The 26,171-nt window shown below is 50.4% G+C and overlaps 2 protein-coding genes and 1 long non-coding RNA gene across 3 annotated transcripts in view; 2 read left to right on the top strand and 1 right to left on the bottom strand.

Moving 5' to 3' along the window:
- Window positions 1–930: 930 nt before the first annotated feature.
- Window positions 931–2,027, top strand: LOC119145665. Its single transcript, XR_005103482.1, has 3 exons — window positions 931–1,013; window positions 1,750–1,826; window positions 1,918–2,027. It is a non-coding gene; the product is annotated as an uncharacterized LOC119145665 (long non-coding RNA).
- A 3,829-nt stretch (window positions 2,028–5,856) lies between these two features.
- RNF223 (ring finger protein 223) lies at window positions 5,857–7,098 on the top strand. Its single transcript, XM_037382341.1, has 2 exons — window positions 5,857–5,908; window positions 6,251–7,098. Exons 1-2 carry the CDS (start codon window positions 5,857–5,859, stop codon window positions 7,096–7,098), a joined length of 900 nt encoding a protein of 299 aa, XP_037238238.1.
- Window positions 7,099–9,343: 2,245 nt separating this feature from the next.
- LOC119144991 (tyrosine-protein phosphatase non-receptor type 11-like) overlaps window positions 9,344–26,171 on the bottom strand; it is a 57,935-nt gene continuing 41,107 nt past the window's right edge. The window contains exons 3-16 of the mRNA XM_037380986.1: window positions 21,921–22,115; window positions 18,901–19,093; window positions 18,674–18,793; window positions 18,247–18,360; window positions 17,725–17,821; window positions 17,066–17,145; window positions 16,203–16,358; window positions 15,073–15,204; window positions 14,680–14,834; window positions 14,214–14,281; window positions 13,176–13,327; window positions 12,866–12,966; window positions 11,309–11,428; window positions 9,344–10,773 (exon numbers count right to left, since the gene is read on the bottom strand). Coding sequence (XP_037236883.1) covers window positions 11,344–11,428; window positions 12,866–12,966; window positions 13,176–13,327; window positions 14,214–14,281; window positions 14,680–14,834; window positions 15,073–15,204; window positions 16,203–16,358; window positions 17,066–17,145; window positions 17,725–17,821; window positions 18,247–18,360; window positions 18,674–18,793; window positions 18,901–19,093; window positions 21,921–22,115 — 1,648 coding nt within the window. The 3' untranslated portion in view covers window positions 9,344–10,773; window positions 11,309–11,343. The remainder of the gene's footprint in view (window positions 10,774–11,308; window positions 11,429–12,865; window positions 12,967–13,175; window positions 13,328–14,213; window positions 14,282–14,679; window positions 14,835–15,072; window positions 15,205–16,202; window positions 16,359–17,065; window positions 17,146–17,724; window positions 17,822–18,246; window positions 18,361–18,673; window positions 18,794–18,900; window positions 19,094–21,920; window positions 22,116–26,171) is intronic.

The raw sequence follows: 26,171 nt of genomic DNA, 5'->3' as shown, positions 1-26,171 counted from the left end.
TGAGATTAATTACAGTGAGAATGAAAAGACTTATATACTTGGGCAGTAGAGGTAAAGACAAGCTGACGAAAGAGCCTAAAGCTATCACCAGCAGTCTGTTTTTATTACTTCGCGATATACTTTGCTTCGCTTCACAATAAGGAGCCTGGCTTGCAAGTTTTTAAATGGTCATGTCCTCAACCAGTTGGTAGTTGCTGTTAGAAATAATCCTCCTGAAAAGAATACATACCCTTTAGAAGACCTCACCACTTCACCCACAGTCCCGGATGAGATGGCAACGGTTACTGATGCTGGTAAAATATGGTGAGGTGATGGTGGGAGGGTCTGACAACTGAAAGCTTCGATACAGGTGGGATCCTACATCAGGTCGCTGGCTGGAGCCACTGTGACCAGCCCTATGTACCAGGCAACACCCACCCCTCCCAGGTTCCCATCTAAACACACAATCCAGACAAAGACTATGACCAAAAAACCAAAGACTTAAAATTCCTTTTCTGAACTTCTATTTCATTCACCTAATTAATTATTTATATAGGAAATGAGCCACAGAAGTCATTAATGGAAATTATTTTGCTCAAGGTCACAGTGCTTATACCAGAGAAATATATATCCTACATCTCATCCCGGTGTTCCAGTCACATCATCTTCATTCCTGCGTGGTTTAGCAAAAATCAGTTTAGAACAAGTAGTTTCTGCACACAGAGAATACCTCTGAGAAGCACCCGAGGTGTGCATGCGTAACACAAGTTCAAGGAAGTAACAGTATTAATAAAGTAACTGCTTCCATTTAGCACCACTGTTCCTTTAAGCACAAACATGAAGCATGTGCTCCCACAAGTGATTGCTCCCAGCCCTCTGGGATCCACCCACGACCAGCTGCAGCCTCCAACATGCTCAGTCTATTCCTCTGAGCAGAAGATAAAAATAACTGCAAGCCTCCCACTCACTTTTGGAAGCCAAGCCCTGCTCGTCATCCCAGCAGGGCGCTGGGTCTCCGCAGGCTGGGTCCTTGGGTACGCAGTGTATCCCCGCAGGGGGAGGAGCATGTGGCGTGTGTGGGGTGCTGGCGTGTGTGGGCTGCTGGCATGTGTGGGGTGCTGGCGTGTGTGGGGCAGCCCAGTTTGCCCCAGGTGCTCAGCTTCTGGGCTGGGCTCATCCCGTTCCCTGCAGCAGTCACGTTGAGGCTGGTGGCACCTCGCAGAGGCTGACACCCCGCAGCGCCGCAGCCTGCTCGCTGCAGGCAGCAATCCTGGCCTTAGCGGTGGGTAAAGGGCTTCAGATGCGCCTCTGTCCTTCAGAGCATGACCACAGAGTCAGCATTGCTCCGCTGACTACCAGGGAAAGGGTCTCAGCAAGACCCAAGCCAAGGACTTTTGTTCCTCAGTGTGTTACCGAATGTAACGTACCCCAGCAAGTTACTGAAAGGCTGTTAATTTTGAGCCCAGTTCACCAAAGTGCTTATGCAAGTGACTAAGCGAGCAAGACTTTTAAAAATCTGATTTACATCCATTCATCAGACATCCTGCTTTGTCAGCTGTAGACAGGGTTTGCTCCTGGCCTCACTCACCCCAAACAGCGACATAAATAGTTGGGGGAGCACAGTGGGCTGGTACCCCACTCAGCCCAGTGCGTGCGTTGCTGTCCCTGTGGTACACGCATGCTCCGCTGAAGGAGCTCTACCATCGAGATGCAGAGCTGGGAAAGTTTTAGTCTTGACCTGCTTTCTCCACTGAGGCATTTGTCTTCTAGTCACCCATGGAGCTCATCATGAGTCCACTGGAGGAGCAATGCTCTAGCCCAGATCCTTCTAACTGTGGAAGGATCAGGTAACCCTACTTTTAATCCTAAAACTGATTTAAAATGTTGGCAATTTCCACATGCTTCTTTTATTCTTAACAGCCTCCTTTTGGATTTCAGCTCACTAGAACTGAGCAGTGTGAGCTGAACTAGAAGAACATGGAAGCCAAAGCATCTGACTGCCACTGAAGTCTATGGGATTTAGACACTTCTCTGTCCCAAAAGATGGATACAGTTCCATATGTTTTTAGAGTGAAGTTTCTCAACCACTTTTTAGGAAAGGCCTTCCTGACACCACCCAGAAAAAAATCCACAGACCATGTTGTTGTTTCTTTGAGGAACCGAACAAAGAAAAGCAGTACTTGCAATAAAAAAAGAACGAGACTAAACCTTGAATGTTTGCCTGTTACTTCCCGCACCACCACGTAAACACACTTATTTCCTTATCTGCGTGTGAGTGTAAATTTGTTGCTTCTTTTTTCCGGATCATGGACTGATGTCCTTTGAACCACAAAAGGTTTGCAGGTCAAATAATATTTCTCTATGGCAATTATTACAGAAAGCTGCAAAGAATGAAATTCCTTCTCTGTGACAAGCCATACAGTATTATTTTAAACAATTGTATAGGAGCTTGAAGCAGACATACGATCATATAGAGTGGTTTGGTTAACTTTGTTTTGAAAAGTCTTTTTTGCTTTTTTTGCACTGCTTTCAGGCTTTCAAACTTATACCAGATTTTTCTGTTGCAACAGGGTTTTTTTTCTCAACCAGTCGCAAGAAATTTGACTGTCAGAATCTTGTTTCTGCTGTTAATCTAAGGCACTTTCAAATTATTTGCCCTTCAGGAAGAAACAAGAGAATCTGCCTTTTTAGGTGCCCTGAAATTTTCTTCCAGAAGATTTGCTGCCCCATGAAAACATGGCCAGTACATCTGACCCAGCCGGACCAGATTATGAAGGGCGATTAAAAAAACTCTCAAAGGTCATCGAAAAACTGTAAGAATTGGTCAGAAAGCAGGTGGCCTTCCCCAGTCCAGCGAAGATGAAGGAACAAGCATTTCTTACATCGCTTCCCTCGGGCAGGCTCCGGGTGTCCCGCAGCGCTGCCCCTTATCAGGAGCATTCCTGCCTGCTGTTTGTCACAAACCGGCCGGAGCGGGAGCGCGCAGCCCAGGCAGTGATTCAGTGGTGATGGGGAAGGGCAGGTGGAGCAGGTAAGTCACCTCCAGACAGGAGGGTATAAAAGACACTTGAATTACAGCAGCAGGGCCACTTGCACACCGGGAGCTGTTAGAGGTTACTTGTATTGCCAGACCTTCTGTGTGCTTGGAAGCGAGTCGGGAAGCTACCGGGGAGCTCGAATACCAGGAGGCAGCTTATAAATACAAAAGACCCTGAGCCTAAGACAATCCTCTGGAGAGAAGACTCTTCAGGGGTAGAAATCAAGAGCCCAGAACATGCTTTTCTCCTCCTAAACAGCACTTGAACAGGTATTTATAGACTTTAATCTGCTGTACACCTCTTAACTTGCTGGGTATTCAGTCTCTCTGAGTTAAAGATACCATTAGGGAATCATGCTACAGAACAGTTTTGGCCACTATCTTAACTGCGTACTCTCGTTTGTCTGGTTTTATGGTGTGGAAGTAGGTTTTCTAGGACTTGTTGAGAAGTGAAAAGTACTTAAGTACTTAGTTTTAAATCTGAGTTTACAAGTCTCTCCTGAATGGTTTTGTTATTTACTGATGTTCCCAAAGTTTCTGGAAAGCCCAGGTAAAGAGCTGGGAAAGTGAGGTAAACAGCTGCAGGGTCTGAGGGGATGCAGTGTGACCGTGCAGGTCTGAACAATTGAAGATATTGTCTTATATTAAAAAAAATAAATAAATCATGTGATCATGTAGCGCAGAAAAAAAAAAAAAAGGCCAATAGAAAAACAAAGAAATAAACCCCCCCAGACCCTAACTAATTCTATTGAGATTCCAGACTGCGTGTCTTCATTGGGGCTTTCCAGCTTTAGTGGCCGGCTCTCATTTCGTAGTACAGCAGGAGTGCAAGAGAAACCTTGGTCCCTGCGTTAGCTGCTGCCCAAACCCATTTTTTCTTTCTGAGCATCAGCATTACGGCAACACACCAAAAGACCCAAGCAGCGGGCAGAGGCTGACCTGTCCAGTGCGGCGCAGCGTGAGTTTAAACTGTCTTTCCCATGACTCTGTGCCCTGCTCCTTGTATCTTCCCAGTTTATCTTCCCAGTTTAAGTCAACTACCTGTGTCATGTCTGACCAAGGTGCCTCGTAACACCAAAATATTGATAAAAGTAAGTAGACTCAAAAGTTATTAAAACTAAGAAGCATCTATAGTGTCACGATCATCTGTAGCAAAGGCAAAACATGGGCAAAAGCTTCTATCTTCATTTAAAAGCAACCGTTGTGAGTAAACTTCCTCCAGTTTACTATCACAACACTGCTGTTGCTGTAGCTGTCACGTTACAAACTAGCAAAAACCCCAACAGAACAGCTTTTTCCCATAGGTTACGAAATTACAGTTTGCGCAAGCAAAGGCTCTCTCTTTCTGAGGTTACCAGGTTGCCACTGGTTTTGCTGCTCACCATCTCTGACAAACACTTGAAGCTTGAGGGACTGCAAAGAACTGGGCGTAGGGAATGCAGTTCTGCAAAACAGATTTAGTAAAAAAAAAACCAACCTAACTCAAAACAACTGGGGTTTTCCCTCACCTCTGTGCCAGCTTGGGCTCTGGATTTGTAATTCATCAGCATCTGCCAGATTGTGCTAAAACATGCACGGTGATCTGTAGCCAGAAAAAAATTTTAAAAAAAATTAAAAACCCATCACAACTTGCTGAAATGTGCAGATAGCCTGTGACTGAAAATTTAACTTGAGGAGAGGCTTCACAAAATTTTCTTCATTTAGAATAAGGGAAGAAAAAGAAGGAAGGTTCTTAAAGTTGGTTCCAGCTCCGGCAATGCTAGCTGTGATGGCAGAGGGGGGAATACTTCACTCTTAAATAATGGAGACTTTTTTGGTGCAATGTGAGGAATACGCAGTCTTTCTGATACCTCAAATTAGCTTTCTGTGCTGAGACGTGGAGTCTCTAGTCATGCTGGTGAGCCACTGCTGGAGTGATGGGAGACCTATAATTACAGCAGCAATCTGAACCTTTCTGGCTTGTCATCGGTAAATCTCCCAACACAAAGAATCAAGCCTAGCTAGTTCAGTGACACAGGCTACAAAAATGTTCCCCAGGCACACAGCATCAGGGCCATCGCTGGGAATTTCCTCCAGCTGAACAGTTGCTTTCAGGTAAAAGTGCTTGATAGCTGAAAAGTTGTATATATCTGAATATCTGCATGTATGCGAAGCTGCATGTCTAGCCTAGGGATAACTTGAGTTCAGGGCAACGCTTCGGTTGCTGAAAAGACTGGAGCGCATTGTAAACCAGTTTGCTAGAAGTGGCGTATCAGCCGCTCAGCTCGAGGCTCCTGCCTGCACACCACAACAAAGCAGAGAGCACATGGCAGCACACAGCAAGGCTTGGGCCGTGCTGGCACTGCTCCAGGGCCGAGGACAGGGAGGAACTGTGTTTCCCTAGGGAAACCAGAGCAACAAGGAAACAGCAAAGAATTCCCCTTGCTCTGGCGCCAAGGCCATTTCCTTCAATGTTGCTTTTCTTGCTGTGTCACAGTGACAAGACAGAAATGCTTCTTGTGCTGCTTGGAGTCAAGGATGAAATAAACTTTGCAAGATAAGGTGTTTCCTCACCTCCCTTGGGTTCTCCTGTGATATGGGGGGGGAGTTCAGACCCCGCTGTGGACAGACTAAACCAGGCAGCATCACCGGGTGGTGCCTCGCCTGCCTGCCAGGCATGAACCATGATTCAAGGCACAAAGCTCTGTCAGAGCACATCAAGAAAGATTAACCTCCCCCTCATCACCTCCACAACTGAACAGCGTTATCTGTCTCTTAGGCCTTGCTCATGCTGCCACCATAATATCTGAGTGCCTCCCAGACACTGGGAGACTGCCATAGCGAGGTCCCTGCTTGACCTCATGGAGTCTTCTGCTCTCCTCCCTGCTCAGGTTTCGGCGAGCACCAGCCGGGGTAGGTTTTTGTTGTGTTTTTTCTGCCCAGAGGGAGGCATGTATGGGGAAAGACTGCACCCATCTATAAGCCCATGGGGGTTCTGGTGAAAAGGCTTTGGCTGGATGGTGGATCTCTGCTGGTTGCTTGCTTCTTTGCAGGATGTTTAACTTCACCTTCGGTACGCAGCTTCAAACAGGCTACCTGTGTCATTCTCGTCTCTAGCAGGGATCTCTTCCAGGCTCAGGATGCCGTGGAAGTCACGAACTTGCTCTTTGTTCCTTTTAAGGGGTTACACACAGGCCTGGTGATGGGTGTGTTCAAATTGTTTGAAATGAAGGCTGTGGTTTTCTTCTCTTCTAGAGTCTCCCAGGGCTCTGTTCATTTCCTCGGGCTCCGTCATGTCGTGCTTCACGCAGCTGTGGCACTCCAGCACACCAGACTCCCCCACCAGCCCAGTCCCCACATCTCCAAGTGAAATCCCCATCCCCATCAGCCCCATCGTTGTCACCTCCCCAGGAGATGGCAAGAGGAAGGCAAGGTCCCCAACTGACAAGCCGGGGTCTCCAAACCCAACATCTCCGAAGCCAACCTCCCCTGTTGAGTGTTCCATTTGCTTCAACACCTACGACAATACCTTCAAGACGCCCAAGCTGCTCCAGTGCTCCCACGTGTTCTGCCTGGAGTGCGTGGCCCGCCTGAGCACGGGGCTGCCCCCAAACCAGCCAGAGGACCAGCTCCCCTGCCCCTTCTGCAGGCAGCTGACCAGCATCCCTCAGGAAGGTGCCCCAGCACTGGAGACCAGCAGGGAGCTCCTCGCCACGCTGCCTCCCGAACTCCAGCAGGAGAAGGTGCTCTGGATGGAAGGGACCAAGCTCTGCTGCCGTCAGTCTTCTGACGACCCTGAGAATCCAGACTCGTGTATCTCCATTGACGTTGCCATGAGCAAGCCAGAAAGCCCGGAGGCCCCCCCGGCAGGGTTAGCTGGGAGGCTGTCCCGCTGTGACATGTGCGATGACTGGAAACGCATCGTCCTCCTCTCCGCGTTGATCATCATCCTGTTCTGCATCATTCTGTGGCCAGTCCAGTGTGCCCTGAAGACAGGGAACCTCCGCTGCTTCACAAGGACTGTTGCAATGAGCAGGCCAGAGTATCTTCCCCCTAAACACACCACAGTGGCACCACCAGTGACACAACCCCCCTTCCAGTAGCAGCGAGGCTGCCAGCTCCCTCCCTGCAGCACGCGCGGCCGGCAGGACCAATGCCCCAGGCATGTTCCTTGTTTGCTGGCAGACCCTGTGGCCCACTCCCCACACTCCCCCTGTGCCTGCGCTTGAACACACGCATCCTCCTCCAGGAGTTCTGCCGAAACACTTGCCTGCCAAGCCGTCTCCAGCCCAGGAATGCTCCAAGGAGCTGCCTCAGCATCCTGCTGCCAAGCTCTCCATAGAAACGGAGCCTTCCAAGCAACAGGCAGGTTCCTCGGAGGTTTGCCACGAGTGGCACCGGCACCCACCGTGTGCTGCCTTGGATGGACCCCAGGTGACACTGGGTGCAATTCCTCTAACTCCCTCAGGGAATTAAAGGGCTATTTTTGCAAACTGAAGGATCTACCTGATTATTCCTAAGAGGAGCTGGGAACTGGAGGGTAAAGACATGTCAGAGTCGTATAAGCAGATGAAAATTATCCTTATTCCGCATGCCTGGGACATTTTCCAGGGCATTATTCAGTGCTGGTGGTGCAAATGCTGCCTCCTGCTGACACACCCGGGTCTGTCACCGCTACCCCCTTCCCGGCTGTGCTGCTATTCTGGTGAGCTTTTGAACGGAACAAAGCAGCCTTTCTACCCATTTTTTCCCTAAGATGACGCTTAAAAAAAAAATCACTCATCCCTACCTGGAAAGCGATTTTGAAGGCAGGGGGTGAGCACTGTTAGGACACTGACACAGTGGTACCACCCCGCCCCTCGAGTGACACCATCAGTGAACTTGATTCATACTCACAGACAAACTGTTACCACAACGATAGATGTTCCATCTTTTGAGAGCTTTACCCTCCTAATCTTAACGTGTCAGTATTAAGACACAGGCCAGTTCTTACACTTATATTTTTATTTGATCCAGTGATCTTCTGACAGTGATTAACAAAAGTCTTCATGATGACAGTGGCTTACAATTAAATGTTTTCTATTCAAACACATGGATGTAAGATGGCATTCTATGTAAGTACCATATGTGTATGTATTAAATTATGGTTTTATACAATGCAAGGTGTCAGTTTGTAGCAATTACTCCACATTTCCCTTCCTACCTGCAGCTGGAGGTGTTCGCTTAGCAGCCCCGAGTCCAGCTGCATTCCCAAATCATGGTAGCTACACAGCAGGTGGCATGTCTGTACTCTGGGTCGTACATCAGCTGTCCCAGCGTTGTACAATGCTGCACACATGGGCAGCTTTATCCTGTAAATCCACACTTACTACCATCTAGGTGGTGCTGCCCCAGATGCAACTTCCCTCTGTGTCTACCTGATTTGACCTGACCTGAAAAATGAGAAGCTGCAAAGACTGCTCATCTTTTGCTTCTTCCCAGCTGGATGAAAGTTGCTTCCAGTCTCCGTTTTCAGGAAATCTAATTTGAAATAGAAAAGGCTGAAGCAATGGCAGAAGTAACTCCAGTCTGTTGCTATGCAAAACTCCCATGGAAAGCCGCTGTGCGCTGTATCTGCAACACCTTTGTTGTTCAGCTGCAGGCTGGTATTATCTGCGCCAGCCATGTGTCTGCAGAAACTACTCCAGGCACTCTTAACAACTTCTGCCAAAGTCACTGGGCTTGACAGGGATTCTCACTTGTATCACCCTGTCCATTCCACTGTGCTTGCCACTGAAGGGATATCTTCACAGGACCAATTTAAACGTGCTCTTGGAAAAAGCGACTCACCAAGACTTAAGGCAGAGAAGGGACTTCCATTTTACCCGAGGTGCTTTTGGGGCTAAGCCCAGCAAACAGACACTAGTGCAGACGAAGTGCTTTGTCATCACATCTTCGTTACCACTCAGCTCCCACTGATGGGACCTAAGGGCAGGGGAGCGGGAAATAACATCTTCAGCCTATAAAATCTATTGTTACGGTGGCAACTGGGCCACAGAGATGTTCCCACAGTTCCAACTGCTCCCAATTGTCTGCCACAGCATCCTTGGGGGGGCTGTCCCTTTGCACCTCCCCTTCTCACTGTGGGCTTGGGAACACAGGCTGAAGGTTTAGCTGGAAGGCAGCTGAACCTCTCGCTCACGCATAACCAAAAGGAAGAGCCAAAGCAAGTGAAAATGGGGCCCTGAGCAGCAGCGTTTGGCGATGGGACACACTGGGGCTGCCCCATTGTCCGCATCAACTGTCAAGTCACTTTCCCAAAAAGTAAACTACTTCAGGAAAAAAAAACCAACACCAAAACAAAACCACCTGCCTTGAGAATATTCAATATTTATTAAAAGTGCAATAAAAATAAACAGTTCTCCTGTCCCTGGGACATGGGACCAGGAAGACCAGCCAGGAAATACAGCCAAGGTACATCATTGTGCTCTTGTTCAACCCCTTCTGCTCAACACTCGGAGCCGGCGCTCCAGGCACTAACACCCCCACCATGCAGCGAGCCCACCTTGTGCCAGGGACCTAGGAGGACCCCAGCATCAGCCCCACGTATGCTCTGGAGGTTCAGGCACTGGCCCTCAGACCCAAGGCTCCCCTCAGAGCACACTTCCAGACACGTGGATCCTGCAGGAAGGGGTTCTTTGGCAGGACTATTTGCAGGCCTTAGGGCTGGAACAGCAGGAAGCACTGGCAGTCACAAGTCAAGACTTATGACCAGAACTGGAATACTCCACTCAGTGACACGCTCATCTTCATAGCGCTGGTCAAGTCACAAACACTCCTACAACACCCTTACTCAGCAGACACAACACTTGCCATATAGTTGCAAGGGAGAAAGAAAAGAGGTCATGCAGCAAGGTAATGCAAGAGCTGCATCAAGCTTAGAGGGGCCCAGCTCAAAAAGTTCAGCTCCGTTAGTATTCGAGGCTGTTACTCACTAGGGGTGGCTAAAAGCACAGCGCACAGCCACAGCTGCTTTCCTGCCCTTCAGCACCCATCAGTTAGGTGAGATTTCACTTAGCTCAGCGCTGAGACCCACACAGCCAGGATGGAGATGCCCACCTCTGTCTCTCAGTTCTGCTATGAAACCCGCGTGCAGAGCGGCTAGCACTCCCAGGCACACACACGCGTCTGCTGTACTACAGCAGCAGGGCTTGCTCGGTGTGCTTTGGCAGGGTTGCATAGAAATCTAGAACCAGTACAGCCAAAAGGAAGTGTGAGAAGAGAACGAACAGAGGTGCAAATACCTGGGTCCAGGCAGTGCTCTCTATTTCTCACACTCACAGGCAGCAAAGTTACTCCAGGATTTAGTCTAAAAACACTTAGAAATGATTGACCTAATGAAAACATTGAAGTGTACTAACATTTTACTAACACCCTAAGTGGGCAACCCTGGAAAAGCTCCTAAGCAAATAGTTGTTTCCGTTCCTTTTAACAATTTGTATGTAAAAAATAAGAATCTTAAATTAAAAAAAAAAAAATTAAACTGAGCTTTGATGCCCTAATGAATGTCCAGAGGCACTTCCACATAAATATCAACCTACTGATACAGGGGAGAATGGGAGAAGATCCTTCTCACGAATAAGTTAGGTCAAGGCACGTTCTTAGGCGCAGACTCTGCTTGCTTCTTACAGTCAGCTTCTTCCTCGCTGAATCCAAGGTGCTTGGGGAAGGCAAGATGGGCAAAAAAAATTGTCTGCAACTGCAGAACTTGGGAAGGGTGGACGTAAACACTGTAAATCCTGCATTCCAAAAAACAAGAAGGAAGAAGGGTGGCAGGGTTTATAACTGGGAGAAAAGTGCATTGATAAGGCTACAGAGCTGAGACACTCCCAGCGTGTGAAGTCTTTCCTATTTGTTTGCATACAGTCTTGTTCTCCGAGTCTGACAGCCTCCTAACGTAACAGTCCAAAAAAACAGATCTCCCCCCACCCTGGTAACATTATAAATGTGTTTCCCTGTTCAGGTCCCGTTTTGCCATTCCCCCCTGTTCTCTGCCACAGCCACATTGTAGAATCACGCAAACATTTAGGTCGGAAAAGACCTTTAAGACCATCGAGTCCAACCGTTAACCTGGGACTGCCAAGTCCACCACTAAACATGTCCCTAAGTACAACGTCTTCAGGCTCCATCAGCTTTCATCAAAGCATAGCTGCCTTCCCTGATGCAGGCAGAGCCACGGAGGTCTGCATAAGCTGAGCTGAAGAGGAGGTAGGTCAAATGCAATGTAAACAGACTACGGTGACGCTCTCAGTTAATCAAGGGAAGCATTCCTACCTGTACAGCCTCCATACAGCTCACCTCCAGCTCCTTTATCGCCCTGTATTACTCATCCCTGAAACCTTTGGGCTTTTGATGTTAAGGTTCTCGTAGACGGAAGCTGACTCATCGTCAACCCTGTCAATAAACAAAGCCTTGTTATTAACAGCCTCACGGCTCTGGATCTTTTCCCAGAAGCAGGTGGCCAGTGGGAAGCGGGTAATGGCACAGCCAAGCTCCCTTTTTCCCTCCCAGCCTTGTAGATAGGATGACATCGGGGCACCCACTGTTCTCAAGCCCTGTTTTCTCTCCCCCTGGCCAGGCCACCCCTCCTAGGTTCAAATACAGCTTGGGGATGGAGCCTTGGACCTTCCCCCACGTCAGCCTTTCAAGGATGCAAAGTTCTTGCAGGATAGCGGATACAGTTCCCGGTGTTCCCTACTCCTACCTTCTCTACATATCCAATTTCTCTGGATTTTCTAAAGTGTAATGGGAGGAGAGGACGGCACCAAAGGCCAGAGCCAAGTACCCCTCAAGCAGGTTTGGCACCCAAGGGTGAACTCCCGGGGGCTCTCTGGAGCCGACCGTACCAGCCCAGCAGAGCTCTCCATGCTCGGCTCAGTCCTTGCCCCCATCATTTATTCTGAGTTGCAGTTTCAAAGTTGGGCATTTTAAACACGGCACAAACATTCCTAGAGCCCAGCGGGGAAGATCTCAGCTGGCCAGACCCCACAGGAAGGTTCACAACACCAGCGAAGGATCCAGAGTTGCCTTTAGCGCTGCATGAGAACAAGGTCTTTGCAGTTACTAACACACTGGGTGCAGTATGCAGGAGCCACCAGCACTCCAGCGGTGACCAAATGCCCAGAGAAGAACGTGTGACATCTCCTTTTGCTCTCCTCGTTTCAGTCGCATTTTTCATTCTGCGTGAGTCTAGCAACAGCATTTCTGCCTCCACTCTAACACCCGCTCCTCTGCTCCTGCCTAGTTCAAAACCAAATATGCAATTTCAAGGTGCCCAAAATCTCTTGTTATTACGTGTGACACACACCCCTACCCACTCACCTTCAACTTATAACCTCTCTTATCACTCACTGGTATCCCATTACTTGGGGCAAGAGGGAAGAACAGTGTGAGGTGTTTTATCTCTGCTTCTGTAAGGCACTCATGCTCCTTACTTAGCACATGCTCCCTCTCCACATGGGTGTGAATCCACCTCCCTCTGCTCTGCTCTCTTCCCGTCTTACTTCAGATTTTGCTATGAAAGTCCCTCAGTGGCAGTAGCACAGTTTCACTCGCTACCTGATTCTCCCAAGGCAAGGATATCGGGCTCGATTTCCTCCTCTCCTTTCCAGAAGCGTGGCACACAGGCAAGGTGCGCTGCCACCAGCCCTGATGATGGGGCGGTGGGGTCACCCCTCCATGCTTAGCCTTTCCCGTACGATACCCAGCAACTGGCCAGGTTTCAGGTATGGGAGAGGCAGGCTGGCAACAGATAAATACTGGGGCCTTTGCTCAAGCTGTTCTGTCTACTGCTGCAAGAGTTCTTAGCCCTGGGAGAGACGCTCAGCTTACACAGCCTGGGTCCGTGGTGAAGGGGGCTGCCCTTTGGCTCTGCCTTTTTCCATAGGAGAGTAGCCGATATTCAAGTAATCGCGCTCTTTCCTTTTATTCCTCTGGAAGAGAAAGCAAAGACAATAAAATCCCACTCAACGCAGATATAGAAGAAAGGTGCTGTATGCCAGCAGGGGACCAGTGGGTGTGGATTTATTTCCACGTGTTCAGGGCAGCATTGCAGCCCCAGGCAGATGGTGGGAGTGGAAGCGGTGCTTGGTGTGGGCCAACTTCTGCCCTTGCTTTTCCAACCAAGCCCAAGAGGACTCACCTGTTCTTCTTCCAACCTCTTCTGCTCAGCCTCAATGTACTGCTGAACAGCCATGTAAACAAACTTGTACTGTGCCTCCGTCTGCACCATGCCCGAACGCTGCCTGCGTACCATCTGGATAGTTTTGGGGATGTCGATATCGCAGTCCAAACCTGCCCAAGAGCGACAAGGTGAGGCTTAGGGAATGGGAATTAGATTGAACTTTGAAAGCTTTCAGTATCTCGCTGCACACAGTGTCAGCGAAGTCCCAGAATACTGTGAAAGGATTTGGTGCATCTCTATGCCTAGGACACTTCCCCCCCCCCCCCCCCCCCTTTTCACTTTTATCCCTGCCAGAGCACCTTGAAGTATGCATGGCTGAGGCAGGACTGACTTGCTTGGAGCAAGGGGAGTGAAGGGGAATTAGGTCTTTGCTGCAGCAACTTCCTGCAGATCCAGACATACCCCCTTGCACGGTTTATGAAATAGATACAACCGCTGCTGAAGAGGGTCCACCTGCCTCAAGGCTCCCAGGCCAGACCCAGAGATATTACAGAGAGTTCCACAACAGCTCTACAATTTCAGGGAAGGGTGACAGCCCTTCTACACAGAAGAGCCTGGGGGACTTTTTTCTAAAAGGGCTAATGGAGTCACACCCTTATGGAAGCTGTGTGCCCCCACCCTGCTCTCAATAAAAGAGGGCTGTCCAGGAGACCTTGAAATCCTGGCCCCACTGATACCAAGGAGAAGACTCTCCGGTGCTGTGTTGCTGAAAGCACCTCCCTTGCTAGAGGGCTGCCCACGTGCATGCCCATTTGGAGAGGGTTCACATTTCATTACGTTACAGCTCCGTTTCTTAGCCCGCAGAGAAACAGGGAACTGGGCACAGTGCAAAAGCCCTTCTCACCCTGCGTTCAGGTTAAGCCCACTGTTGCCCAGACAAGTCAAACCCACTGATCGGAGATCACGTACCCACTGCTTGCACAAGAGCAGGGTTATCCCGTAACTGGTCAGAGCAAGGCAAATGGTGAAACCCATGAGACAGACCAGGAGACATACCTTGCCGGTGAATAATATCCACCAGAATATCTATCACTATGATGGTGCCTGTGCGTCCTATTCCAGCACTGGAAAGAGAAAAGAAAAAAAAAAAAAAGTCACTGCAGGAAGAAACGTTCCCCAGAGTTAGTCATCTCAGCTCCCACACACGCCTGGTCCATCCTGGGCAGGTTTGGCATGGCTGCTATGAGATGAGCCCAGCCAAATGCCAACCATTACGAGATCAGAGTTGAGCAGGCTGCACCAGAGCTACCAACTCCAGATCAGGCCTGCTCTATCACCAGCAAGGCTCTGGAGGAGGGCTGTATTTTCCCACGTGTATACTTCTATCCCAATTGCCTACCATCAGCTAACGTGATGACCCAGCTGCAGGTGTAACAAAAAAAAAAAAAAAAAAAAGCGCGACACATTTCGATTACCCATCCCCACTGCAGTGCCCCTGTGCTGACAGCCCACTGGTTCGTACCTGCAGTGCACTATGATCGGCCCCGTGTCTGGAATGCTTCGCTGTGCCCGATTCACTTGGTCCAGAAAGCTCAAAACCCCTCCTGGTTCATTGGGCACCCCATGGTCTGGCCAGCTAAAATACTGATAGTGCTTCACCAGTCTCGGGCACTCATCCTGCAGGGAGCAGAGACCCACCACCTAGTCAGAAACCCCCTCCTCCCACCAGGAGGCTTCTCCTTCATTTCTTATTTCTCAAACCTGGGGCAAAAAATGGCCCAGAAATTCAGCAGTGGGACCATTAAGTGAAAAAATAATGATAAAACGGCCAAACTGAAACGCCACAGCTCCCTCCCCGGGGGTTCCAGCCCCGGCACGTTCCCAGCACACAGTCAGACAGCTGCAGAGGACTCACCTTGTCGGTCCGCACGATCTCCAGCTCCCGAAGGTAGTAGCCCTGGGCTTCCCGCTCGCTCACGTTCCGCACACAGATGCACCCGTACTCCTTGGTGCAACCCTTGTCCGGCCAGTAGCGGAAGCATTTGTTCTGCAGCAACACCAGAGAGCTGCTGGTTAGTGGAGACCGGGGAGCTGGAGGATGAACCCTCAGCACCTGGCGCAGGGGTGCTGCTGCACTCAAAGGGTGTGTGACCCCAGTGCAGACATTTAAAGCGGCCACACACAGAGCGTTTCCTTTGAACCGGGGCTGTACCCCAAAGGGCTGTTCCTATAGGAAGGACGCGATGCCTAGGGGGATCTCCCTCCCCAGAGTGATCTTCCTCCTCGCCTAGCCCCTGCCTCAGGCAGGCATCGCTGTGCCAAAGGCATAGTCCTGACACACTGCACCAACGGAGCTGTTGGTCTGGTCATCGCCTAATTCCTGAGGCCAGTTTCCATCCTAAGGGCCTACACGGTCTTCCTATACCCCTCCTGTCCTCCAGCCCACCCCCCCTTTGCTATAGTGACTTTGCCAATGCAAAAGAAGGTATGCGAGTAGCGCTACCTTTATCTCATGGCTGCACAAGGCTGTTGCAAGCACAGCCCCCACCTCATTCCTAAGCAGAGCAGCTAGTGCCAATCACAGTTAGCTCCTCTCTTTTCTAGGGACGGCTGTTCTGATAAATGGCTCTGTATGGAATTTCACTGTATTCTTTGGCCCCCACCAACCCACTCCTAGTGAAATGCACACAGGTGGTACACAGATAGGCTGTAGAATTACTTTTGTTCCTCACACAGCTTGCAACACCCCCCCTCCCCCCCCACTTTCCAGCTTGCTGTAACAGGCACGATGCTTTCTCTCTCTCTGTCACCTGCAATTCCCTAGAGCCTTGAAGCAAGTCATGCAAGGGGCACCCCATTAATATTTACAGGGCTGGGGAGGCTGCACAGAGCAAAGCGGTATGTTTCTTTCATGAAGAGCTAAAGCAACATTACAAGACAGAGGAGAAATGAAACGAAAGCCCGCCAGAGACAACTTAACCGAACACTATAGTACTAGCAGCAGGTAACTTTCAGGCTTGGGGACAGCACCCTATGAGTGCTCACCCTGCCCCGCTCCACCTCCTTAGTTGTCATGACAATGACGTGACTGTTCTCTTGATACACCATGGCCCAGAAGTCATTCACAGTTGTCTGCAGGCAGCCCTGGGTGGCTATATAGATCTTGCAGTGCTCAGAGTTCCTTCCATCTTCAGGGATGCTCTGAGGACCAAAGAAGAAGGGCAAAAAGCCAGCAATGCTGGAGTGAGGAATTGAGAATTGCTTTAGTGCACCTTCAGCAGCAAAATCTGCACACCTTGCCATGCAGGATTTCTGAGCTAGCTGATTTTCCTCAGCAGACCTGCAGACATGAACCCCTCTCATCACCAGCTTCAACAGAGTCGCCAGAAAAGTGCTCTGCCTGCCTCCAGGGACCTTTACGCTGCTGTACCGCACATTCCTGTGCCACAGCCTCTTGCCAGCAGGCAGCTGCACAAGGTGCAGGTGGATGTGGCTGCAGTGAAGCCACCTGAAGGTTGCCCAAAGGCTGGTGCTTAAGTGCCAGAGCAGCACTGCTGGAAATACAGCTTCAAGCAGCAATTAGCTTACAGATGACAATTATAATTTGACCTTAGAGACAATGTTCAATGACATAAGAGTCTTGGTCGATCCTCTAGGACCTCCTTAACAGGTAAGGAAAGGAGTGGATTAAGATAAACTTTCAGACAGGGACAAACAGGACATTGTAGAATGATGAGATCCCTTGGGATACAATAAGAAAAATCCAGTGTTTGGCCTGGACCCAGTGAAAAATACTGGTCCTGACAGTCCACTCCCTTAAGACTGACACCATTACGGCACTTACCCACCAGAAACACAGCAAGGGGCTGAAGACAGCCCCCACATGGTGTCTTCCCTCTCCCAAGTACCTTGATGTAGTTGGCATTGATGTAGTCTGACCCAGGCACGCTCTCATCTACATCTCGGAGTGCCACCCGTGTGGTATCAACTGAAGGAGAAGAGAGTCCGGAATGAACACAGGAACACATCACACACACAGGAGCACGGGTGGGCTTTGCTGCAGAGTGGTCACAGTGGCTTCCAGCGAGGGCTCCCGTAAGGCTCTTACTATGAAGTCACATGGGCAACTACTGCAGAAGAGGGCATAAAATGCTCTCCTGGTGACACTCGGCAGTACTCCACACCACCTGGCTCACAGTAACTTGGTGGACATCAGCAATACGCAGTGTTGCAGGCTAACCTGAGCTCAAGTTTTCCTGTATTTCCTTTGGAGGCTCTAGCTTGCTCTATAGGATTTTTGAACTACACTTGGGCTCTGAAGCATATTTAGACTCACTGCTAAATTGCTCTCCTCTCTTTGTGCTGTTTTCCACGCAAAAGGGAAGGACGAGGTTAGAAAGGGGATGACGAACACCGTGAGCTAACTGGACCACTCCACTAGGACAGGATACAGCTCTTTCTGATTCAGCTAGGATCAGAAAGCTCTGCAGGGTTACCCAGCCCCAGAGAAGGATGCAGAAACCGTCGTGAAAAAAAAAAACGAAACCGCTATTCAGTTCGTCCTTACAGGGAAGGATGTTCTTGTAGCGATTCTTAGCCTTGTTCTCTGGTCGCTGTCCCTCCTTCCTGGGGTAAAGGAGCTTGCACTCTTGCTGCTGCAGCATCTGTGGAGCAGAATACAAAAGAACAAACTATTCTGGGCAGACAAGGGGAGTCAGAAGCAAGGGAAGGGCTATTTCCACTAGCTGCTTGGCTTCCTAATGCGGAGAAGAGCAAAGGGAATGCTGACAGGAAGGGAAGGGGAGCCAAGAAGCAGCTTGATGAGAGAGTTAAGAAGTGGAGAAGGCACAAATCCCCGCAGGGAACAAAATGCAGGCAGTTCTAGGATGGGGAAGGAGAAACTGCCTTGGACATGAGGAAAAAGCAATGAAAAAAAGGACCAGGAAGTAACTCCAACACGGAAAACAGGGAAAGGAGAAACAGTGTTGAGAAGAGGTCCTCAGTGCTGGAAAACCATGATACTCCCACGCAAATAAAATATTCTGCACCTGCAGGCACAAGTGGGACAAAGCACAGAAGCATCCTGTACCTCAAACTCTTCCCAGAACCCTTGCTTGGCCTTCTCACTGTGATCTGCCATTTTGTTCAGCTCCTTCACTCTGTTTTCAATGTTAGCTGCATTGATGCGCGTGGCATTGAATGGCTGAAAGACAGATGAAGACAGAACAGAAATCACTTTCAATAACAGAAAGACAGGTAACTGTCCCCTTGAAAAAAACACAACCAAACAGTTCCCAAATCCCTGAGGGTCTTGGTAGGAGCTGGGTCCTTTCCTGAGACCCTGAGTGCAGGGCCAGGGACCTCTCTGGCAAGCATGAGCCTGGATGAGTGTGACAAATAGCCAGCGGGATGTTCTGGGAGCAGGGAGTTCCCAAAGAGCAGGGGCAGACCTTTGCACTCCCCCAGCTGTCTGGGCAAGCCCAGAACCAACAAATATGTGCTAGAGCAGCTATTACCTGCTTCAGATGAACCACAGCTCCAGATTTCTCCACCATGGGGTTTTTCTTATAGTGCTCCACCAGGTCAGTGAGCGTGTCAAACCTCTCTCCTCCCCCCACGTCGTACTTCCCGTCCGGCTGCGGGACAGAATGGCAATACCACAGGGAGACTCGAATGCACAGCTCCCAGCTGGGTCACCCACCCAGCGCCTATCGCAGGTGAGCAGGGACAGCACGTTTCCCACCTGGTAGTGGATCATCACATGGGTCACGTGTGGTTTCCGATCTCCTGTCTCCATCTTATCCTCATTTGTCAGCACCGACAATACAAAGTCTCCTGGTTTGCTCTGGCTCTCCCGCACCAGAAAGCTACCTGGCTTCCCCTTCTCTGTCAGAAGCTTCTCTGCCTCCTTGCCAGTGAGGTGCCCATGGTACCACCTAGGGAGCAGCAACAGAGAGCAAGGTCAGCTCAGAAACATACACAGCATTGCTTTTAGACATGGGCTACACTTGCTGCTGGGGACGGCGCTCATGGGAAACCCACTTCTAGGCTCCCAATCTGCTCAACCCACTGGCATGGCACTGGCTTACTTTGGCAACAGGCCCCAGCGACTTTCCTCCAACGCTACACAATGTCACACCAGTACCATAGCCTGAGGCTGGAAGCATCAGGACTTTGCTCAATCCTCCAGCCAAATGTGACATGGCATCGGTATATTAAACTGCCGTGTGACACATGACAAGCACTGTCACCTAGGGATAGGGCTCTGACGAAGCTGTAAGAAACACAAATCTGGCAGTTCTTACTTGAAGGTGGCTACATTCTTCTTTGTTTTTTAATATGGAAGAAAAAGAATGCTTGGAGTCAGCAGGCTGCGGTATCAGACAGCAACATGGGCAAACTGACCAGGAACAAGATGCTTTGACACAGTTTGGGAATGACTTTCAGAAGGATCCTCCTGGCCAAGTCACTAACTCAGCTCAGGTCTGGCTAAGGGAGAACAGAAGTGCCCTGCACGCCCGCCTGGAGTGGCAAAACCGGGTTCCCCACTGTGCCTACGAGGCTTCTCTCCCTCCAGCCTTCCCTGCGGCCGCGTCTGCAACCAGTGGCAATTACAAGGTGCGGAGGTTTGTGCTCAGCCCTTCCCAAGCCTCACTGTGTGGGCACGAGTTACTCCACCTCTCCATCCGTGTACATCTCGCATGCATGTGCCCCTGTTTCTCTACCTAATCTCTCATAATCCTTTCTCTTGGTCTGCTGACACGCTTACACCGCAGCCCAGTGAAACGCAGGCTACCTTTGAACTGGCTCGGCCAGAAGCCTGTAGCAGCCGTGCCACGATGCCTCGGGGTCAAGCACAGGATAATCTGCCCGTCCCCGGCCATGCCCTCCGCAGCAACCACGGCAGCGCCGTGCGAGCTCCATGCTCTGGCGAGGCAGCTCCCCCGCGGCGTGCATGGCAGCTCCCCAGGCCGGCACGCCTCACGGGCCAGTGCTTGGCCGCAGCCTTCCGTAGGCACAGGTGGCCGTCTGGAGTGAAGCAGAGCTGCTTTTTGCCTCTGAGCCTTCAATCCCCACACGCCATCAAGGGCTCTGGGCAGATGCCACGGGTTCCACTGGGAAGGCGCTGGCTCCGGGCCTGCAGCCACGCTGCCAGGAGTTCAGAGAGGCTCAAAAATAACCTTCCAGGGGCGATGCAATGGCATCACGTCACGTCTCAGCAACTTTGTCCCAGGGGACGGAGTTTATAGAATGGCAGTCTGCAATGCCAAGCCTTTCGAGTCCTGACTGAGCACGCTGTAATGGCAGCCATGTCAGGCCTGGCTGGGAAGACCCCTAAAGGGCCAGACTCCTTCCCCCTGGCTGAAGAAGGCATTAGGATCATGGGGCCGCAGCAGTCCTGCTGCTGCAGAGGGCAGAACCTCGGGCCAAGTACCTCGGTGCCTGCTTACAACACTGCTGCTATTCAGCCCCAGGTCTTGGAAACTGCTACCCTGACACATCCCACTATATTCTGACACCATCGTCAGTTCGTGTATTTAGAGGACTTGGACCCTTCCTTCTGCCTGATGCCACCAGATGTGTGGTCTGGAGCAGAAATCTTTACCGAGCTTCCTTGCCAAGCCAGACTTTCCTTGGCAGGAAAAGAGGGGGAAACCCAGCTGAAGGGGGTTTCCACTTTTCCTGAGCTTCTGCTAACATGAGCAGCTGCCCGGCTGCTTTTCACCCTGTGATCTGGGACGAGTAAAGAAACCACCCTGGCAACAAAGGGAGCACATGAGCTGGAGGGACTTCCCAGCGCCACGGCCCGCCGGCTCACATGACAGCGCGAGGGGAGCACCTCTGCCCTGTTTCAGGAACCGAGACCAGTCACAGCTTCACCTTACCCTGGCTGCTAAAGTTAGAGTGGTTAGGAGCCTGCTCTGGCATCACCGGCTGCCTGACTAGGCATTCCCCTTTCCAACCCCCCGCGTCAGCTGCTGCATATGACACTGGGGAAACTGAGGGGGAGGAAAAGGAAAAAAAGGGGTCACTGGAGTGTCACAGACAAAGAGGAGGAAAGAAGGTCACTAATGGGCTGGTGGAAACATCCTGAAGTAGCCCAAGGCAAGCAGCTTCTCGAAGCGAGCCAGCCATTCCCACCCCTGCAAGGCAGCAGCGCGCTGCTGCGAGGACGAGCAGCGGTTACAGACGGAGGCGGGCTGGGGGAAGGCTTCTCACAGCACCTTTCCACTCACCGTCCTGAAGGCAGACAAGTCACTTGCAAGTGTTTTGTTTCTTTTAAAACCAAAGCTATGTGTCTCCTAGGACATACCTGCAGGACCCTTTGCAGATGGACTCATGCTGCTCATGTTGGATGCTCTGAGCAATCTGATCTAGTTGAAGATGTCCCAGCTCATTACAGGGGGGCTGGACTAGATGACCTTTAAAGGTCCCTTCCAACCCAAACCACTCTATGATTCTACCATTTTATGTTCCCTGTTGCCTAAAAGCTAGAAAAAGCTTATTGCTACATGCTGACACTGAGCAAGTATCAGCTTCTGGGCCTAGCCATCTTTTCTGGTCATGTCTGCACGCAGAGCCACTAAGGAACCACCATCCCAGAGGTGGGCAGCTTTTGGGTCGCGACAGCTAAATCACACCCAGGCACACTCTGTTTCGGGCCCCTTTCCAAACCCAGGCCAGGCGCAGCTGTCCAGCCTGAGCCATCTGGGAAGACAGCAGCACCGCCACTGGGAGAGGCTGTTGGAGAGCCTGGCTTACCTCTCTGAGGTGGGGTCCTGGCAGTTGAGAGGGTACTTCAGCTCGATGACATTGCTGTTCTTCTCCCGCAGCAGCCCCTGCTGCTCGGTGTAGTACTGTACCAGCTCTGCAAGAGTGGCAAACTTCTCACCTCCATACAGGTCATAGTAATCCCCTGTGTTCTGGATCTTAATGTGCGTCACCTCATCGTTTCTTCTGAGGAAGGAAGGCAAACAAGACTGTGAGCATGAGGGAATGGAAACCCAGCACCGGCCTTCAGAGTCCAGCTGCCTCCTGACCACCACCCACCTCTTCACACTGCACCACACGCTCCCCTCTCGCTCAGATGCCGCTCATGCTGGCCACCCTTCTACAGCAGGGGAAGGGATGGATGCTCCTTGGCCAAGGTTACTGAGCCAAGAACTGCCTTGAGCTCCCACTCTGCTCCCAGGAAACCTCACCCACTGCACAGGAGATGAATAATTCCTCCTCTGCCATCCCTTCGTTTATCCTACACTACTTACCCTCTCAGCTGGATGAGTCCCTGACCTCACTCTGGTTTACAGTAAACAATTTCCTATGCACAAGGGTACTCGCTATCATCTAATTAGTTTTAAAAAAGCAGGGGCAAAAAAAAAAAAAAATCACTCAAACCAATATATTGCCTAATATTTGCAAACCCTATAAACTGTACTGAAAGGGTTAATACTTTCCCCTCTCCAGTGGTGCCCTCCAGGCTCAAGGGAATATGGCTGGGTGCCTTTATCAGCTTGTTCCAAGAGCCTCCTCAACTGGCAAAGCCCTGCCTCCTTCCTCAGAGGGCCACACTAACCTCTGAGAGGCAGGTTAATTGCATTTTAAATGCACTTAGCAGCAGCCCCCCTGAGCCGGGGAGACATGGCTGGAAGCCCGATGCTTGATGGACGAGCTGGGTCAGAGAGAGATTCGTAAATCTGGGCAAATTTCTCATTCTTTACCCTGCTGAGTGGCTCCCAGCCTCTCTCAATTTGTTGCCAAAGCAACCGTGACAGCAAGATGCAGGAGACTCAAGGTGGTGCACCAGGTCAGACAGAAAAGCCATTTTGTGGAGTGGGGAATTTGAAAAGCTGCAGTGGTCGCTGCACAAGGTTAAATGGAAGGAAGAGCTGGACCATGGCAGGAGCTCTGGGGCTCTCAGCAGTGGTCTCGCCTGTATCTCTGCTACCTTTCTGCAGCAGGGTACAGCCCCACAGCAATGTAATGACAGTCCAGGTATCTGGATGGTACTGGATATCTGGCCCCAGCTCCACACCACCATCTCCTGTTTAGCTTTCCTGGGCCGTAGGTACCGTCTGCCTGAGTCTGGACTCCACCTCTTGATTTCAGGGACAGGTTAAGATCTGGCTCTCAAATACAAGCAATGGCAAAAGGCTCCACCTGCCTTAGGGGATTCTGGCACAGCCCAGCTATGTCAGAGAGATGTGCACACCAGGGTGTGTGCTAGCCTCATTTCACCATGCTTGTCGCTCCCTAAGATTCCCGGTATCATTCTAAGTCTGCACAGGTTTACAGCAGTGTCATTTTATTTTGATATCTTTGTGCAAATTCCTCTAGTCTAGACAAGTGCTTGGAGCAGCACCAAGGTGACCAAGATCTCCAGCAGAGGGGATCCAGCTGCTTTTCCAGCCAGCCTCACACATGCAAGACTTGGCTCCTCAGGCAAGGTGAGAAATGACCTCCCTGGTACGTCCTCGAGTACTACACTGGCAACTGCAAGGTCTCATGGAAGTCCACCTGGGAGGACCCTGCTGACTTTGCAATAACTCACTCTCCCAAAAAGGCCTAACAGCAGACGACATCAAATTTCATGAGCCTGGGGCTGTGTATCTGCAGGACTGTGGGGTGACTGGCGAAGGGCACTCATACACGGTGACACACTGTCACACACGGTGACCACCGTGACGGGATGGTCACTACCACTACCACCACTACCATCAACTACCACTTGTGTTGCCCTGAGGTGTGGCTACCTTTATGTAACTACTGCCACGGATTTTGCTATTTCCACATCTTTAACAGTCATGTGAGGGGCTCGACATGTGCACAAGCAGATTAAATGCTGACTGTCCAAGAGCCATGCTAGAGTACACAGCAGCAGCACAGCAACGAGACAAGGCCAAGCTGGAACCTGGCGATGAAATCTGCGTGCTAAAACTTGCAGAGCCCACAGAAACATTAACAGCAGTGTGTTAGCACAGCCACTGAGCCCTTCCTCCAGATCAGCCTTTATTAGAGGCATGATTTATGATTAGATAGCAACCCTCTTAGCCACATTCAAGCTACAGTCACTACGTCATGTGGTTCTCCCTAGAACGCTGCCCTGACAGACGGCCGTATTCCCACTTACTCCATCCCAGTTGCTAAAGAGGACTGTCAACGTAGAACCAACAGTTCCAGTTCGTGCTCACACAGCCCTTCTTGGATGCTTTGTCTGGCACTGAGGTGGTTTCCAGTTGGTGTCAATTCAGCGACAACAACCAACTGAGTGTGAACAGCCAGAGGCAGGATCCGCAGTATTACCATCATCCCACATTAACAGCAGAAGAAAATCAGCAAGAGACTGACAAACAGGTCTGAGATGTGAAAATCTGCATCTGGATCCTGAAGAGTCACACTAGACCTTGACAACAAGGTCTTGGAGGCAGAACCCAACCGTCTGTAACATAGGAAAGCGATGCCCAGGAGCAGCACTCCTGGGTGTTTAGAGACATGTGGTTACTCTGGCACGTATAGCTCTGAGCCGGCCCGCCATGCCAACTCCAGCTGTCCTACGGGCAAAGACTTCAAAAGTTTGGCAATATTTGCATCCAGGGTATGAACAGAACTCACGAGATGGAAATGAAACCTGGCTGTGAAATTCAGATCCCGGCCAGCACTCTGATGACAATGCCTCTTCTCCCAGAGGAGCTGGCACGTGAAGCGCTTCTGCCATTCACGCCAGCAGCTGGACGAGAAGAGCCTTTGTGCCTCACAGAAGGCAGCAGACAAAACTGTGGTTTTGCCATTTGGCCTGAGGCTCAAAAGCTCCCTTCTTTCCACAGCTCCATCCCCACATCCCCACCCCATTACAGACCTACAAAGGCTCAGTTCACAGACCCACTCTCCACCCCCCAGGCCTTTAAGCACTTCAGGGATGAAAAGCAGAGAGATAATCAGCGTCATTTATCCCATGAGCCCTCAAGGCCATGCTAAACACAAAGGGCATTGATCGATCCCCATTTCCTTCCCATTTTCTTCTCTTAATGCTTGCGTCATCTCTGCAGCTCCAAACCGGGCAGCAGAACTGGACAGCAGAGTAGCAGCATCCATTGAAACCATGTCCTCGACACGCTGGCTGGTGAAATAAAGTACAAAGGAGATGCCCAAAGTACTCAGCTGCCCTGTGCTGGAGGGCATAGCTACTTCTGAATAACACACAGCTCTCATACAGGATGCAGCGCTGTTTAATAGCAGATGTCAGCTTTTTTGGCAGCTTCAGAGTCGCCTCCATTCCAAGCTAAGCTTCTTTACGCTATCAGCACAACTCCTTAGCTAGTTATCTAGGAGGGTTTCTTGATCCAGAATATTCCCACTTGTGAATCTGTGTCCATACTGCAGTGACAACCAGTGCAGATTCAGCCTGCTCTTCTTCACAACAGAGCACAGTCAATAAGAAGAGGAAAAAAACCAAACAGACCCTTTTTTGTCATTGAAAGCAAAAGAAACACTTTAAATGTCAGAAATACCTTTGCCTGTTGCACCCCCAAAAGTATTTTGTCATGTGCTTTTCCTGCCTGTGTCAGAGAAAGCCTAGGGCTTCACAGTGTGCACATATGAACCCTCTGACAAGCTGCAAAAAGCAACCTAAAAAAACCCCGAAGACTCTCCACAGAAAAACCAAGATGACTCTCCCACAGGGTTTAGAAACTTTGCTGAATGTTTGCTTTCAATTAAATGAGAGCTTGGGCTCTCAGAGAAAACTCACTATCCGCTAATACAACCCGACTGACACTCGCATGCAATGCAGCTCAGACACAGCCAAGTGAACTCTAGACAGGAGGTATGCGTTTTGAGTTCTTCACAGCTGATTCCTAGGAAGATGCAATTCAGCTGACTGCCTGCTCACTTAAGGTGTGAGAAGCTCCAGAAGCTGCACAGGGACCAAGGACATCCAACTGCCCAGCGAACCATTTCCCTATAGGGCATTTATGCTTTTTGCATTCCTGAAGGTGCTTCCTGCTCCAAAGAGACCCA

The sequence above is a fragment of the Falco rusticolus genome, chromosome 3, assembly GCF_015220075.1.
Source record: "Falco rusticolus isolate bFalRus1 chromosome 3, bFalRus1.pri, whole genome shotgun sequence".
NCBI classification, from domain to species: Eukaryota; Metazoa; Chordata; class Aves; order Falconiformes; family Falconidae; genus Falco; species Falco rusticolus.
Note: the sequence above shows the minus strand (reverse complement) of the source record. Positions and strands in the feature narration are given on the sequence as shown.